The 13,243-nt window shown below is 40.5% G+C and overlaps 1 protein-coding gene across 2 annotated transcripts in view; it reads right to left on the bottom strand.

The window, feature by feature from the left end:
- Nucleotides 1-7,092: 7,092 nt before the first annotated feature.
- Nucleotides 7,093-13,243, bottom strand: part of GPAM (glycerol-3-phosphate acyltransferase, mitochondrial) — an 85,023-nt gene continuing 78,872 nt past the window's right edge. For both annotated transcript variants that reach the window (XM_073595891.1, XM_073595890.1), the window contains one exon: nt 7,093-11,686. In XM_073595891.1, the coding sequence (XP_073451992.1) occupies nt 11,570-11,686 (117 nt within the window). In that variant the 3' untranslated portion in view covers nt 7,093-11,569. The remainder of the gene's footprint in view (nt 11,687-13,243) is intronic.

Below are 13,243 nucleotides of genomic sequence, written 5' to 3'. Positions count from 1 at the left end.
CTATTTTTTTTTTTTTTAGGGAATAGGCTACTATTGTAAGCAACCGGATTGCTAAAGCTGGCCATACACCAATAGATTTTTGAAGAAACAGCCCTATGACAATTCTTAGTAGATTTGATGACTTGAATGTCGTTCAAAAGTAGTTAAAAATTTTGCTCACTTTTAACATTTGATTTTGGAATGAATGGCCCTCCCTGAACAAAAAGCACATATATTGGTAGAAAAAAATTTCCATCCTCCTTTTGAATTTTTTAATCGCTGTGGTTGAAAACGATCATCTTAACCCCCACTAACCATTAGAAAATCAAACTTTTTAAGAACATTTTTGAATAAAGTACTACTAGTGTATGACTATATGCATTTAAGACTCAAACCATTTTCTCCTATGATGTTGCTCCCTCACTGCTCAAACCACTAATGTTGCTCTGCTTTTTCGATTAGGCAAAGTGTAAGTTGCATTTCTGTAAGTCTGGTAATGATAATAATATTACATGGGCCTAAGGTGAAAAATTACCCTCATTTTTAAAGTCAATGTCCAGACTTTTTTTTTTTTAATGATCTGGGTGGAGTGGAGACCGGATAGACTCTCATACAAGTTTTCATTGCATTTGGAGTTGTATTAGAGATTTACCCTCACTCTCTGTTATGGTGGCTACCAGAGTACTGCTGTCAACTTAATTTTCTCTCTCCCTTTCTAGGGGTTGGTTAAAATGTCAATGGTTTCCTTCCATCCTAAACAATTCTCCAAAGTGGTAACAGGAAGTTCCACCCAAAACGGGTATCAGCTGGTGCTCTGACTTCAATATGATGAAAATAGAAGATTACGGAAAGAGAGGAAAATTCAATAGCACCACATCCCAAATAATCACTTTAAATGTAAGAGAGGGGCATTGAGGCCATGATATGGTCCTCAGGGACTTTTTACGGTGCTTAAGTCAAATGATATATCCAACATATCATAAAATCATATTTTATTAAACAATCTTATAAAAGGAAACAGACATAATGAAGGACAATATACAAAACAGGAAAAAAGAAAAAAAGGGGGAAGATACCCCTTTAATACACAAGTTAATACCACTTTCTCGATACACAAGTTAATACCACTTTCTCAACATGTTTCGCTTGCATAAGCTTCTTCAGGAGATATGTTTGTGATATTAAAGTCAACTATAAAAAATAGAAAATATCTGTAAATAATACATATACATGTCTGCTAATACCTCATACAGTCATGATATTAGAGTATAAACAATATACAAAATAAATCTGAAAAATGAATCTGCATATGTGTAAACATTAAATATTTAAACATGAAAAAAAAAAAAAAAAAAAAAAAAAAAAAAAAAAAAAAAAAAGGGGGGAAAAAAAGGGGGAGGGGTTTTTTTTATGCATTATCATCATTCAGCTCAAAAAGAGCTTACCTGTAGAGAAAAATCTACAATTCACATGGAAATTTGGGTAATGGCGGAAAGCTTCCTCCCCGATTCTCACCTCACTTGGGAGGCATGCAGAGAGAGATAAAAATCTTTAAGCCTAAGCTCTTTGTAGAAAAGAAGAAAATAGAAAGAAGTAAGTCTAGGTAATTAAAGTAATTTTCAATGATATTATGTATAAATATAAAATAATTTCAATCTAGAAATACCTCAATAGAATCAATTCAAGATAAAAAGAAGGCTACATCCAAGAGATGGTAGATTGCAAAATTGCTGACAGATGTAAATGATGGTTCTAATATTGCAGTGGAGTAGCAAACGCAGAGGGGGGCAGTATACGTCCATACACAGCTGATGGATAAGCTGGACCTGGAGGTATTGCTGCAAACTAACCACAGAGAACCTAAAAAATATATGTAAAGACATATTGAGGAAATGTCTCTGAGTATCATCTATATTAGAGATGCATAATTAATATAGAAAGCAAATAAGCATAGACTTACTGTGATGATAAAAGTTCTTGTTAAATTAGAATGGCCCGTCCGGGAGATCTCTCTGCCCCGTATGTCAAACAGGAACTGACAGAAATTTGGCAGGGGAATGAAGCCCCGCTTTTAAAACCCTCCAGCGTGACGACGTCTGACTCATCGTCACGCTGCGGACACAAGGAAGACGCCCGCGCATGCGCATACCTCCGACTTCCGTACATCGGACAGGGTGAGTGACGTAAAGTAATGGCAAATGGGCTCGCGGCCATCTTTAAAAATCCTGCGTCATGAGTATGATAGTAAGAAGGCTCGTAAGGCTCAAAAAAGAAGAGCAGCAATAAAGTTGAATTGTACTCGGTGAATGTGGTGGAGTTGAATTAGAGTCAAGGATCACTAAAATAACATGGCTAAAACACAGCCATGATTGGGGATTATTCATTAATGGTCCGGAATTGAAAAAGCCCAAAGATAAAACTATCATTGATTAAATAAAAATAATGAATACCGTGTTGCACGAATACTTCGGAGAAAGAAGAGGGCCGCAGCGCAAGGAGTCTAGAAAACGGGCAACCGAGCAACCAAAACATTGATTAAGAAATGATTGACCAGGTGCCCGGGGTGTCCGTACATGCCAAATAGTATAGAGGGAGAAAATCGAGGAAGAAGCATGAGCTCATACCACATTTTAAATCAATAAAAATCGGATAATAAAACCGTCAATTGATTTAATAATATATAATGCATAATACCAGGGGAAAAAAAAAAAAAAAAAAAAAAAAAAAAAAAAATTATTTTTTACATTATTAAAAGAAATAAATTATAAAAAAGGTTTGTAACTCAAAGTATCATTTAGGCCTGGATGTTTTAGAGCATTGAGGGTGACAATCCATTTGGTTTCACGTTGTAGCAGGATTTTATCATAATTGCCCCCTCTTTCATTTGGGGGGACGTGTTCCAAAGCGTAAAAGTGCATCAACTGATCATTAAATTGATGATGGAGGCCCATATGTCGACTTATAGGGGTCTCCATCCTCTTTTTACACACTAAGGATACATGGTCTCTAATCCTATGAAAAAAGGGGCGTTTGGTTTTGCCCACATAGTATGCGTTACATTCGCATATCATTATATAGACAATGCCTATGGACTGACATGTAGCTAAGAACTTAGGATTATATAACTGACCATTGGGAAGAGTAATATTGCTGGATGAATAGATGTATCTGCAAAAATCACATTTATGGCAAGGTCTGGTGCCTTTGTTTTTAATCTGCGTTATAGATGGTGGGACATAATGACTGTGAACTAGATGGTCTTTAATTGACCGGGATCTGCGAAAAGTGATCTCAGGGTACTCTTTGAGGTGTTTAGACACCTTAGGGTCCCCCATCAACAAATACCAGTGTTTTTGCAGCAACTCCCGCATTTGTCGATGCTGACCAGAGAAAGTAGTAATCATTCTAAGGCCTGAGGTCGGTTTTGATTTTGTGGGCCCATAGATTAGTTGATTACGTGGGTTTCTTTTCGCTCTAAGATAGGCTCTTTTTAAACATTTGTTGCTATAGCCCCTTGCTCTAAGACGTTCCCTCAATGCCCTGGCCTCGGACTCAAAATGACTGTTCTCGCTGCAATTTCTCCTCAGTCTTAAATACTGTCCGTAAGGGACATTATCTATAAGTGGTTGGGGATGGGAGCTGGCAGCATGCAGGAGTGAATTTCCTGCTGATGCCTTACGGAAAAGGGTGGTTCCAATCGATCTGTCTGGATTAATGAAGAGAGTAACATCCAAGAATGTTAAGGTCGTTTGACTTGCTTCCATAGTAAAAGTTAAATTATAGGAATTGGTCTTTAAGCTCTCAATAAGATGAAAGCTCCTCTCTACTTCCTGTCCAGATTAGGAAAACATCATCAATATATCGTTTCCATATTGATATGTTTTTCGTCAAATTCTCCAAATCTTCCCGAAAGAGAAGGTTCTGCTCCCACTCCCCCAGGTACAAGTTCGCATAGGTGGGGGCACATCTGGTCCCCATAGCGACTCCCTGTACCTGAAGGTAGTGGGAGCGAGCAAACAAGAAAATGTTATTCATAAGAATAAACTTCAGAAGATCCAAAATAAAACAACTGTATGCCTTAGGTACATCTCCATCACGAGAAATGAAGCCCTCTACAACTGCCACCCCCAAATCATGGGGGATGGAGTTGTAGAGGGCCTCCACGTCCAAGGCCACGAGCCAAGCTCCCTCCGGGATGGTCAGCCCATCCAAGACCCTCAATAATTCACTGGTATCTTGTAAATAGGATGTCAATCCCTCCACATGTGGTCTGAGAAATTCATCTATTAGTTGACTGGCATTTTCCGTAAGGGATCCGTTTCCGGACACAATCGGTCTGCCGGGGGGGTTGTTTAAATCCTTGTGAACTTTGGGGAGGGCATACAGTGTGGGAATCCGAGGGCAAGGCACATTGAGGAACTCCCATGTAGATTTGGTAATTAGGGCCTTATTGTATGCAGTGCCAATCAACTTTTTATAACAGAGAATCATGTTGGTGACATGCGTCTCTGAGACTTTCCTATACCAGTCTCGATTTTGTAAGAGACGCAAAATCATTGATTCATATTGTTCGGTTGTCATTACTACTAAATTGCCTCCTTTATCTGATGGTTTAACCACCAGACGGGAGTCCAACTGCAGTGACTTTAAAGCCTGTTTTTGTTTGCTAGTAAGATTTGATCGTTTTGTGCCCTTCCATTTGGTCCTACCGATATCCTCGGTGACTTGATGGACAAAAGCCCACACATTGGGATTACCTTGTGGTGTGGGAAAAGTTCTAGATTTGGGTTTATATTCCTTGGGGATATAAGGGACAACCGGATAGGAAATACTAGGCCCATAATCAAGAGACCCATCCTGTTCAAGAGTCTGGGCCTCCATGAGATCAGTTTCGTCTATATGACCCTCATTCCAAAGCTCCATGAGCTCTTCCATTGCTCTAATTTCATTCAGTGTGATATTTTCCACTGTGGATTGAGGAGGTGTTATGTTGGATTGTACGGATTTGTCAAAAATAATGCGAAGCATAAGCTTGAGGTGAGAATCGGGGAGGAAGCTTTCCGCCATTACCCAAATTTCCATGTGAATTGTAGATTTTTCTCTACAGGTAAGCTCTTTTTGAGCTGAATGATGATAATGCATAAAAAAACCCCCTCCCCCTTTTTTTCCCCCCTTTTTTTTTTTTTTTTTTTTTTTTATGTTTAAATATTTAATGTTTACACATATGCAGATTCATTTTTCAGATTTATTTTGTATATTGTTTATACTCTAATATCATGACTGTATGAGGTATTAGCAGACATGTATATGTATTATTTACAGATATTTTCTATTTTTTATAGTTGACTTTAATATCACAAACATATCTCCTGAAGAAGCTTATGCAAGCGAAACATGTTGAGAAAGTGGTATTAACTTGTGTATCGAGAAAGTGGTATTAACTTGTGTATTAAAGGGGTATCTTCCCCCTTTTTTTCTTTTTTCCTGTTTTGTATATTGTCCTTCATTATGTCTGTTTCCTTTTATAAGATTGTTTAATAAAATATGATTTTATGATATGTTGGATATATCATTTGACTTAAGCACCGTAAAAAGTCCCTGAGGACCATATCATGGCCTCAATGCCCCTCTCTTACATTTCAATATGATGAACTTTGTAGACATGTGAATGGAGAACAAGATGGTGGCCTTCAGGACCTAAAACAAAAATGTATTTTGCCATGTATTTTGGTGCTAAAGGAAGCAAGCGGCTGCAGAGCAGAGCCACATAAGCCGATGCTTACTGTATAACGCCAACTCCCATACCAAATGCACTCCTTCTGGGACAGCAACAGCTGGCGATACCTGAATGGAAGACTGTTATTCAAGGTAAGTTTATTAATAAAATCACTGTGTGTATGTGGGCATATCTGTTCTGAAGTGGTTACTGGGCTGCTTTCAAACTGATCTGCAGCACAGTGCACCTGCGGGTTACCTGCACTGAGCCATAGACTTCTATTACTACCTGCGGGTTTGGTGCGCTTTTTGAAAGCAAACCAAAACTCCTGAATGCACCACACCTGCAGGATATAATAAAAGTCTATGGCAAAGTACAGCTAACCTGCAGGAAAGCCACAGGTGAACTGCGGGTAAAACGCAGCGCATCAGTGTGAAAGCCCCTTTCGTCCAATAGGGTTTGTCTGTCCGTTTTTCAGACGGGCCCTCCCTTCACCCCTATGGAGCAGCAGATGTAAACTGACTTTTGTCCTTTTACACACGCCTACCTCCAATCTGATTCACTGAAAATAAAGAAAAGGTGATCCTCCGATCCAATCCGTCTGGGCGGATTGTATTGGAGAGCCCATAAAGTAGAGTGGGCTGTGTCCGTTTTGCATATGCAGAGTGGTCACGGACCTGTCATCTGCCCTCTCCGCTCATTGTGGCCCACAACCGGTTACCAAGTTGCTTAAGTGGCCCTTGTTCTTCAAAAGGTTTACCACTCCTGCTGTAAAGCCACTAGAAGGAACTGTACCTTTGGATCTGCTGTGTCCTCCAGTGGTCACTGGGAGAAACTACTTTATACAGCGTGCTTATAATTAAGAAGATTTCTTAGGGTAAATCAGTTATATTTATTGCTGGCAATGCCATCATTAACAGTCTTTCAATTTGCTGGGCACAATGTAGGCTATAGACCAGCCTTTTTCAACCTTTTTAATGCGGAAGAACCCTTGAAATAATGTTCTGGTATCAGGGAACCTCTACTAAAAATTATTTCATGTACAGCTCACTGTCCACTAGTGTGATGGCCAAGAAGAACAACGCTCCTTGCATGTGTGGTCAGAGAGAATAACCTCCCTCTTACAGATAGAGAAAAAGAAAAGTGGTTTCAGAGGCAACTTATCTGGATGGCAGAAATTTCTCCTTACTCAATGAAACCCTAACAACCTCTGGAGGAACTCTAGTTGAGAAAGGTTGCTATAGGCAACACACGAAGCAACCATTTGGTAATGTGGATGATGAGTGGTCCGTTCACCTACCAAAGCTGTCAGAAAGGGCCAGCCCAGACTATAATAGGAAGGATACTGCAAACCTTATTTCATATCCTTCAATAATTCTGATGCTTTCCAACTGAAATAAAGCACATTAGAAGGTGTTTTTATTGCATTAACATTTCCACATGGAAATCAAGTTATTTTTTACTCATTATGTACAGAGGCCCACCGGTCATTCTTTAGTGGTTTTATGGTTACAGTACATAGTTCATTCTTACCGTCAAAGCCAATAAACACTACGTTTAATCCGCAAGGGAGCATTTAACACTGCAGTGCTGTTAGATTATTGACAGTGAAGTATTAAAGAGTAGTAAAAGCGTTTAAAGAATCACATTCATTTCTATCATAACTACATTTTGTAGCCCTTTGACTCCTAATTCAGTCCAACAGAGAATAAAATGCAAGAAAACTTTTTGTTTTATTTTTTATAATAAAAAGAAAAACTCTAGCTTCTGTTAAATTACAAATTAAATTACAAATGCGTCTATTTGAAAAATACTCACCGTACATTCCTGTTCTTGACGTTCATTGAGTGACATATGAAGTCTAAAACCTTTGGGCTATACTGCCACCTGCAGGGGTCTTGGACAAACAGAAAAATAAAAAACAAAACTAGGCCAGCTCAGGATAACCCCCCACTACCAGCAATCCTCAGTTTTGTAGCAAAGCAGTACAGAGAGCATGATCATAAAACACAGACAGGTGGGACATGTGTCCCTCAATGTACTCCACGATAAAGATTTTACGGTCGGTACAAAAAAAGCAGTTTGTTTCATATCAATTGAGGGACAGAAGAAGACAACATTAACCTTTAGGAGATCCAAATTCAGACTAATTGAGGAGTGGGCAACAGAGAAAACAAATGATACCAGGCCCAAGAAAAGAAAACAGAACAGGGAGACTGCCTTCAGGTGCCCAAAGGACCTTACACCCACACTGGCATCAGATGAGGCCAAAATGTCCACCTTGTAGAACTTAGAACAGAAGGCCAGATTGAACATCTAAAAAACTGTTGCCTGATGCCAAAAAGCCCAATAAGCACTCACAGATATAATAGAGTGTGTCTTGACAGGAAAAAAGTTGGAACCTGATTCTTGAGACCAAGTCTTGGATGGTCTGCTGAGCCACCCAAAGATAGTCAAACGAGAAGCCGATGCTCCTTTTTGGGGTTCCGTTGGGATGGTAAAAAGGGAATGGTCAATGGTCTCTGAAACAGAATACAAGAGCAGAAATCTGAGCCTTAAATTGTGCCGAGAACCAAACTCTGGTCCAAACCCAGCTGCAGGAAGGAAAGGATACACAGAGAAACTCCTGGGGTGGAAGCTTTGACATTCATACCAGGTGAAGTCCATCTTTCATGTCTAATGAGAAACCTTATGGGAAGTTTACTTCACAGTCTATAGCATTGTAGGAATCACAGACTCAGATATGCCCCTATCCCTCCAAACCTGCCTGGGCTGCCATTAAAGCCAGTGACTGTGAACCAGAATGGCAAATCAGTCTTTGGGACAGAACATCCTAAGGATCTGGCAGTGCCTTTAAAGTGTCTGTCAGGAGTCCATCCAGGTTTGCATACCACATTTACGTGGGCCAGTCCAAAGCAATTATGATCATCAGAATGCCCTCCATCTTGATCTTGCGAAACAGATGAGCTTCAGGAGAGGCAGAAATAGATCAGGTGTACTGATCCAACAAAGCATCTACTGCTTCCAAAGGATCCATGTATCTGGAGGCAAACATTTCCAGTTTGTTGTTGAACCTGGAAACCCGCCACCTGATGTCCCCCACCAGTGACAAGGGTCATACAACAACTCTAGGTGTAGGGACCACGCTCCTGGATCCAGGTATTTCCAGATGAGGAAATCTGCTTTTGTATACATAGGAGGAGTTATATTCTGGGCTGTCCTACAGATTTTTTTTTTTGCCAGGGTCCACGACTTATGACCCAAATGGTTACAGATATCCTGTGTCCCTCAATGGATGGGAAAGAAATGATTTTTTCTAAAACCTCAAATTCTAGTCTTCAGTAGTCACTCTGAGAACATTCTACTGTGCCCAGTCTAGGCACCCCATAAAATTACTATGTAGAAGATCGGCTGGACACTTATAGATGAAAATCTGTAACATACCAAATAACAGTTTTAAAAGATACTCAAAAGGAGATACATATAATCTGAAAGGTAACATGGCATCTCAGACCAATGACCAAGCCTAGGTACAACGTTTCAATGTCTTTTATGACATTCAATACTGGAGGTCCCCACTGGTCAACAATCACATATTTATGATAATTACATTGTGGGTCCAACCAGACTATAAATTACATACATTAGACTGAAATAATTGGCTTCCATAAAAGACCAATGAATACATTCTAGAGCAAAGCTGCTGGTACTAACCAACTGCCATCACACAGCATCAAAGCTTAAAGTAGATCTGAACCCAATTACTTAGATCTCACATCAGATGTATAATTTTAATACCATTTCATAAGGTGTTGATTATATTCTTTATAAATCTACAGCTTTTATTATGATAATGCCTGGTGATCCTGCCATAAAAGGTTCATGTTGAGGCACTTTCTGTTATAGGGTGACAACCGTCTCCCAGTTGTGCTCCTGTACAGGCAGTCCCTGAGTTACGAATGACTCCTACTTACGAATGGCCTCAAATGCCGGCCACTTGTGCTCCACGCTGGTCCTGGATACCTCCGGACACATCCCATACTGCAGTACTACATGTACTGCATGGCCAGAAGAGCCCCAGATAACATAACAAGCGCCCGGAACATCCCACATCCATGCACAGGCGGACGTTACACTTACAAATGCAGTGTTGCAACTTACGAACTTCGACTTACGAACAAACCTACAGTCCCTATTGTGTTCGTAACTCGGGACTTCCTATATTGTCTAAATGAATGACATGCAGTGAACACTGAGGCAAGTGCATGTAGACAGAAAGTGGCTGACAGAGGCTGGAGGTGATATGAAGCAAGAAGAGGAAAAAAAAAAATTAAAAAAAAAAAAAAAAAAAAAGGGAGGAGGTGAAAACCGTATTTTATGGAAAAAAAAAAAAAAAAAAAAGGCAATTGTTTATGATTCACAATTCACAGAGCAAATGCCACCTACTTCAGGTTTAGATCTACTTTAAATCTCATTGGCTGTTAGAGACATGACTGTACTTTCTTACTCCCAGGATGTATGTGTGTGTGTATATATATATATATATATATATATATATATATGGTGGCATCCAACCCCCAGGATGTATATATGAAGGGTTTGCATCCAACCCCCAGGATGTATATATGAAGGGTTTGCATCCAACCCCCAGGATGTATATATGAAGGATTTGCATCCAACCCCCAGGATGTATATATGAAGGGTTTACATCCAACCCCCAGGATGTATATATGAAGGGTGGCATCCAACCCCCAGGATGTATATATGAAGGGTTTGCATCCAACCCCCAGGATGTATATATGAAGGATTTGCATCCAACCCCCAGGATGTATATATGAAGGGTTTACATCCAACCCCCAGGATGTATATATGAAGGGTGGCATCCAACCCCCAGGATGTATATATGAAGGGTTTACATCCAACCCCCAGGATGTATATATGAAGGGTTTACATCTAACCCCCAGGATGTATATATGAAGGGTGGCATCCAACCCCCAGGATGTATATATGAAGGGTGGCATCCAACCCCCAGGATGTATATATGAAGGGTGGCATCCAACCCCCAGGATGTATATATGAAGGGTGGCATCCTACCCCCAGGATGTATATATGAAGGGTGGCATCTTACCCCCAGGATGTATATATGAAGGGTGGCATCCTACCCCCAGGATGTATATATGAAGCGTGGCATCTTTCCCCACAGGATGTATATATGAAGGGTGGAATCCTACCCCCCCAGAATGTATATATGAAGCGTGGCATCTTTCCCCACAGGATGTATATATGAAGGGTGGAATCCTACCCCCCAGAATGTATATATGAAGGGTGGCAATAAGAATAACAGGAAAAAAGACAAAACAAAAATAGACCACAATATGCAACACAAGACTAATGCTGACTTCTCCTGGGTCGCAGCCAAATGACATTACATGAAAAAAGGGTTTTTTTTCAGAGGGCGAAAAAAAACAAAAACTGCAAGCCAAGGAAATAACATACTGAGAAAGTGACATTAAGGGGGGGGGGGGGGGGAGTGAAGTACCAGAGACGCAAAAACCACAATAACATATGGCAAGAAAATTCTCAGATTTTGCCATTTTATGTGCGACTGGCAGCAATGTCTATAAATAATCTTTTTCAAAAAAAGGGGAAAAAAAAAAAATAAAAAAATAGTCTTTGACGGAGTCCACAGGTTGTGACATTGTTATATAAAAAACGTCTCATGCGTTGGATTGTCACAGTAGAGTTGCTGGAAGTTGGTTTTCATGTGTAGTAGGCACTTTTCTTTTGTCAGTGCATAAAATGCAGCGATGGTGCCGGGTTGGAGGGTAGCACAGCCAAGGCGTGGGTGAGCGATGATGGCCAATCTCCGAGCATCTACAGAGCCATAAAGCTTACAATGTATTCCAGAAGCTTTTGGCGGTTACACTGAGGTAGGAACGTGCTGCTTAGTTCTAGAATGTTGTCACGGTTTTGCTTGCAGGCCTGAAACACCTGCGAAGAAGGGGAGAGGCAGAGAGCCTATGAGTTACAAAAATACTTACATTTTTATTATAGCCGTTCTATGACAATAATAGGTCCCCCCGACAAAGTCTTTATCTTCCTTCCTTTACAAAAAGACAGTGCCATCTTTGTTCAGGCATCATCCTTGGTAGCCAAATACAATGCATCCGCAAAGTATTCACAGCGTTTCACTTATTCCACATTTTGTTATGTTACAGTCTTAATCCAAAATGGATTAAATGTATTATTTTCTTCAAAATGCTACAAACAATACCACATAATGACAACGTGAAAGAAGTTTGAAATTTTTGCAAATATGTTAAAAATAAAAAATAAATCCCATGTACATAAGTATTCACAGCCTTTGCTCAATACTTTGTTGAAGCACCTTTGTCACCAATTACAGCCTCAAGTCTTTTTGAGTATGATGCTATAAAGCTTGGCACACCTATTTTATGGGCAATTTCTACCATTCTTCTTTTCAGGACCTCTCAAGATCCATCAGGTTGGAAGCATCAGTGCACAGCCATTTTTAGATCTCTCTAGAGATGTTCAATCAGGTTCAAGTCTGGGCCACTCAAGGACATTCACAGAGTTGGACTGTAGCCACTTCTTTGTTATCTTGGCTGTGTGCTTAGGGTCGTTGTCCTGTTTGAAGATGAATCTTCATTCCAGTCTGAGGTCCAGAGCGCTCTGGAGCAGGTTTTCATCAAGCATGTTTATGTACATTGCTGCATTCATCTTTCCCTTGATCCTGATTAGTCTCACAGTTCCTGCTGCTGAAAAACTTCCACACAGCATGATGCTGCCACCACCATGCTTCACTGTAGGGATGGTGTTGAGCAGGTGATCAGCGGTGCCTAGTTTCCTCCAGACATGACACTTGCCATTCAGGCCAAAGGAGTTCAATCTTTGTTTCATCAGACCAGAGAATTTTGTTTCTCATGGTCTGAGATTCAGGTGCCGTTTGGCAAACTCCAGGCGGGCTGTCATGTGCCTTTTACGGAGCAGTGGCTTCCGTCTGGCCACTCTACCATACAGGCCTGATTAGTGGAGTGCTGCAGAGATGGTTGTTCTTCTGGAAGGTTCTCCTCTCTCCAAAGAGAAATGCTGGAGCTCTGTCAGAGTGACCATCGGCTCTTGGTCACCTCCCTAAGGCCCCATTCACACCTGAGCAATTTGTAGCTTGAAGCCTGAAGCTACAAAACACTGGGAAAAAATAAATTATGGAGATGGTTCACATCTCCACTCCAAAACGCCTGAAGCCAGAAGCTCCAAAATGCCTGAAGCGCAAACAAGTTCTGGAACTTTTTTTAGGCAGATTTGGGCGTTTTTCTGCTTTTTACATTGGTGACCTTTTGACCTGTACAAAATCGCGGCAAAAACACAACAAAATAGCGGTAAAACCGCAGCAAAATCGTGCGACTTTCTGCCTGAAAATGGTATGCTCAAGTGCGAATGGCGCCTAAGGCCCTTCTCCCCCGATCGCTCAGTTTGGTTGGGCGGCCGGCTCTAGGAAGAATCCTGGTGGTTCCAAACTTCTTCCAT

The sequence above is a fragment of the Aquarana catesbeiana genome, linkage group LG08, assembly GCF_042186555.1.
Source record: "Aquarana catesbeiana isolate 2022-GZ linkage group LG08, ASM4218655v1, whole genome shotgun sequence".
NCBI classification, from domain to species: Eukaryota; Metazoa; Chordata; class Amphibia; order Anura; family Ranidae; genus Aquarana; species Aquarana catesbeiana.
The sequence above is the reverse complement of the archived record's forward strand: the minus strand, read 5'-3'. Positions and strand labels throughout refer to the sequence as shown.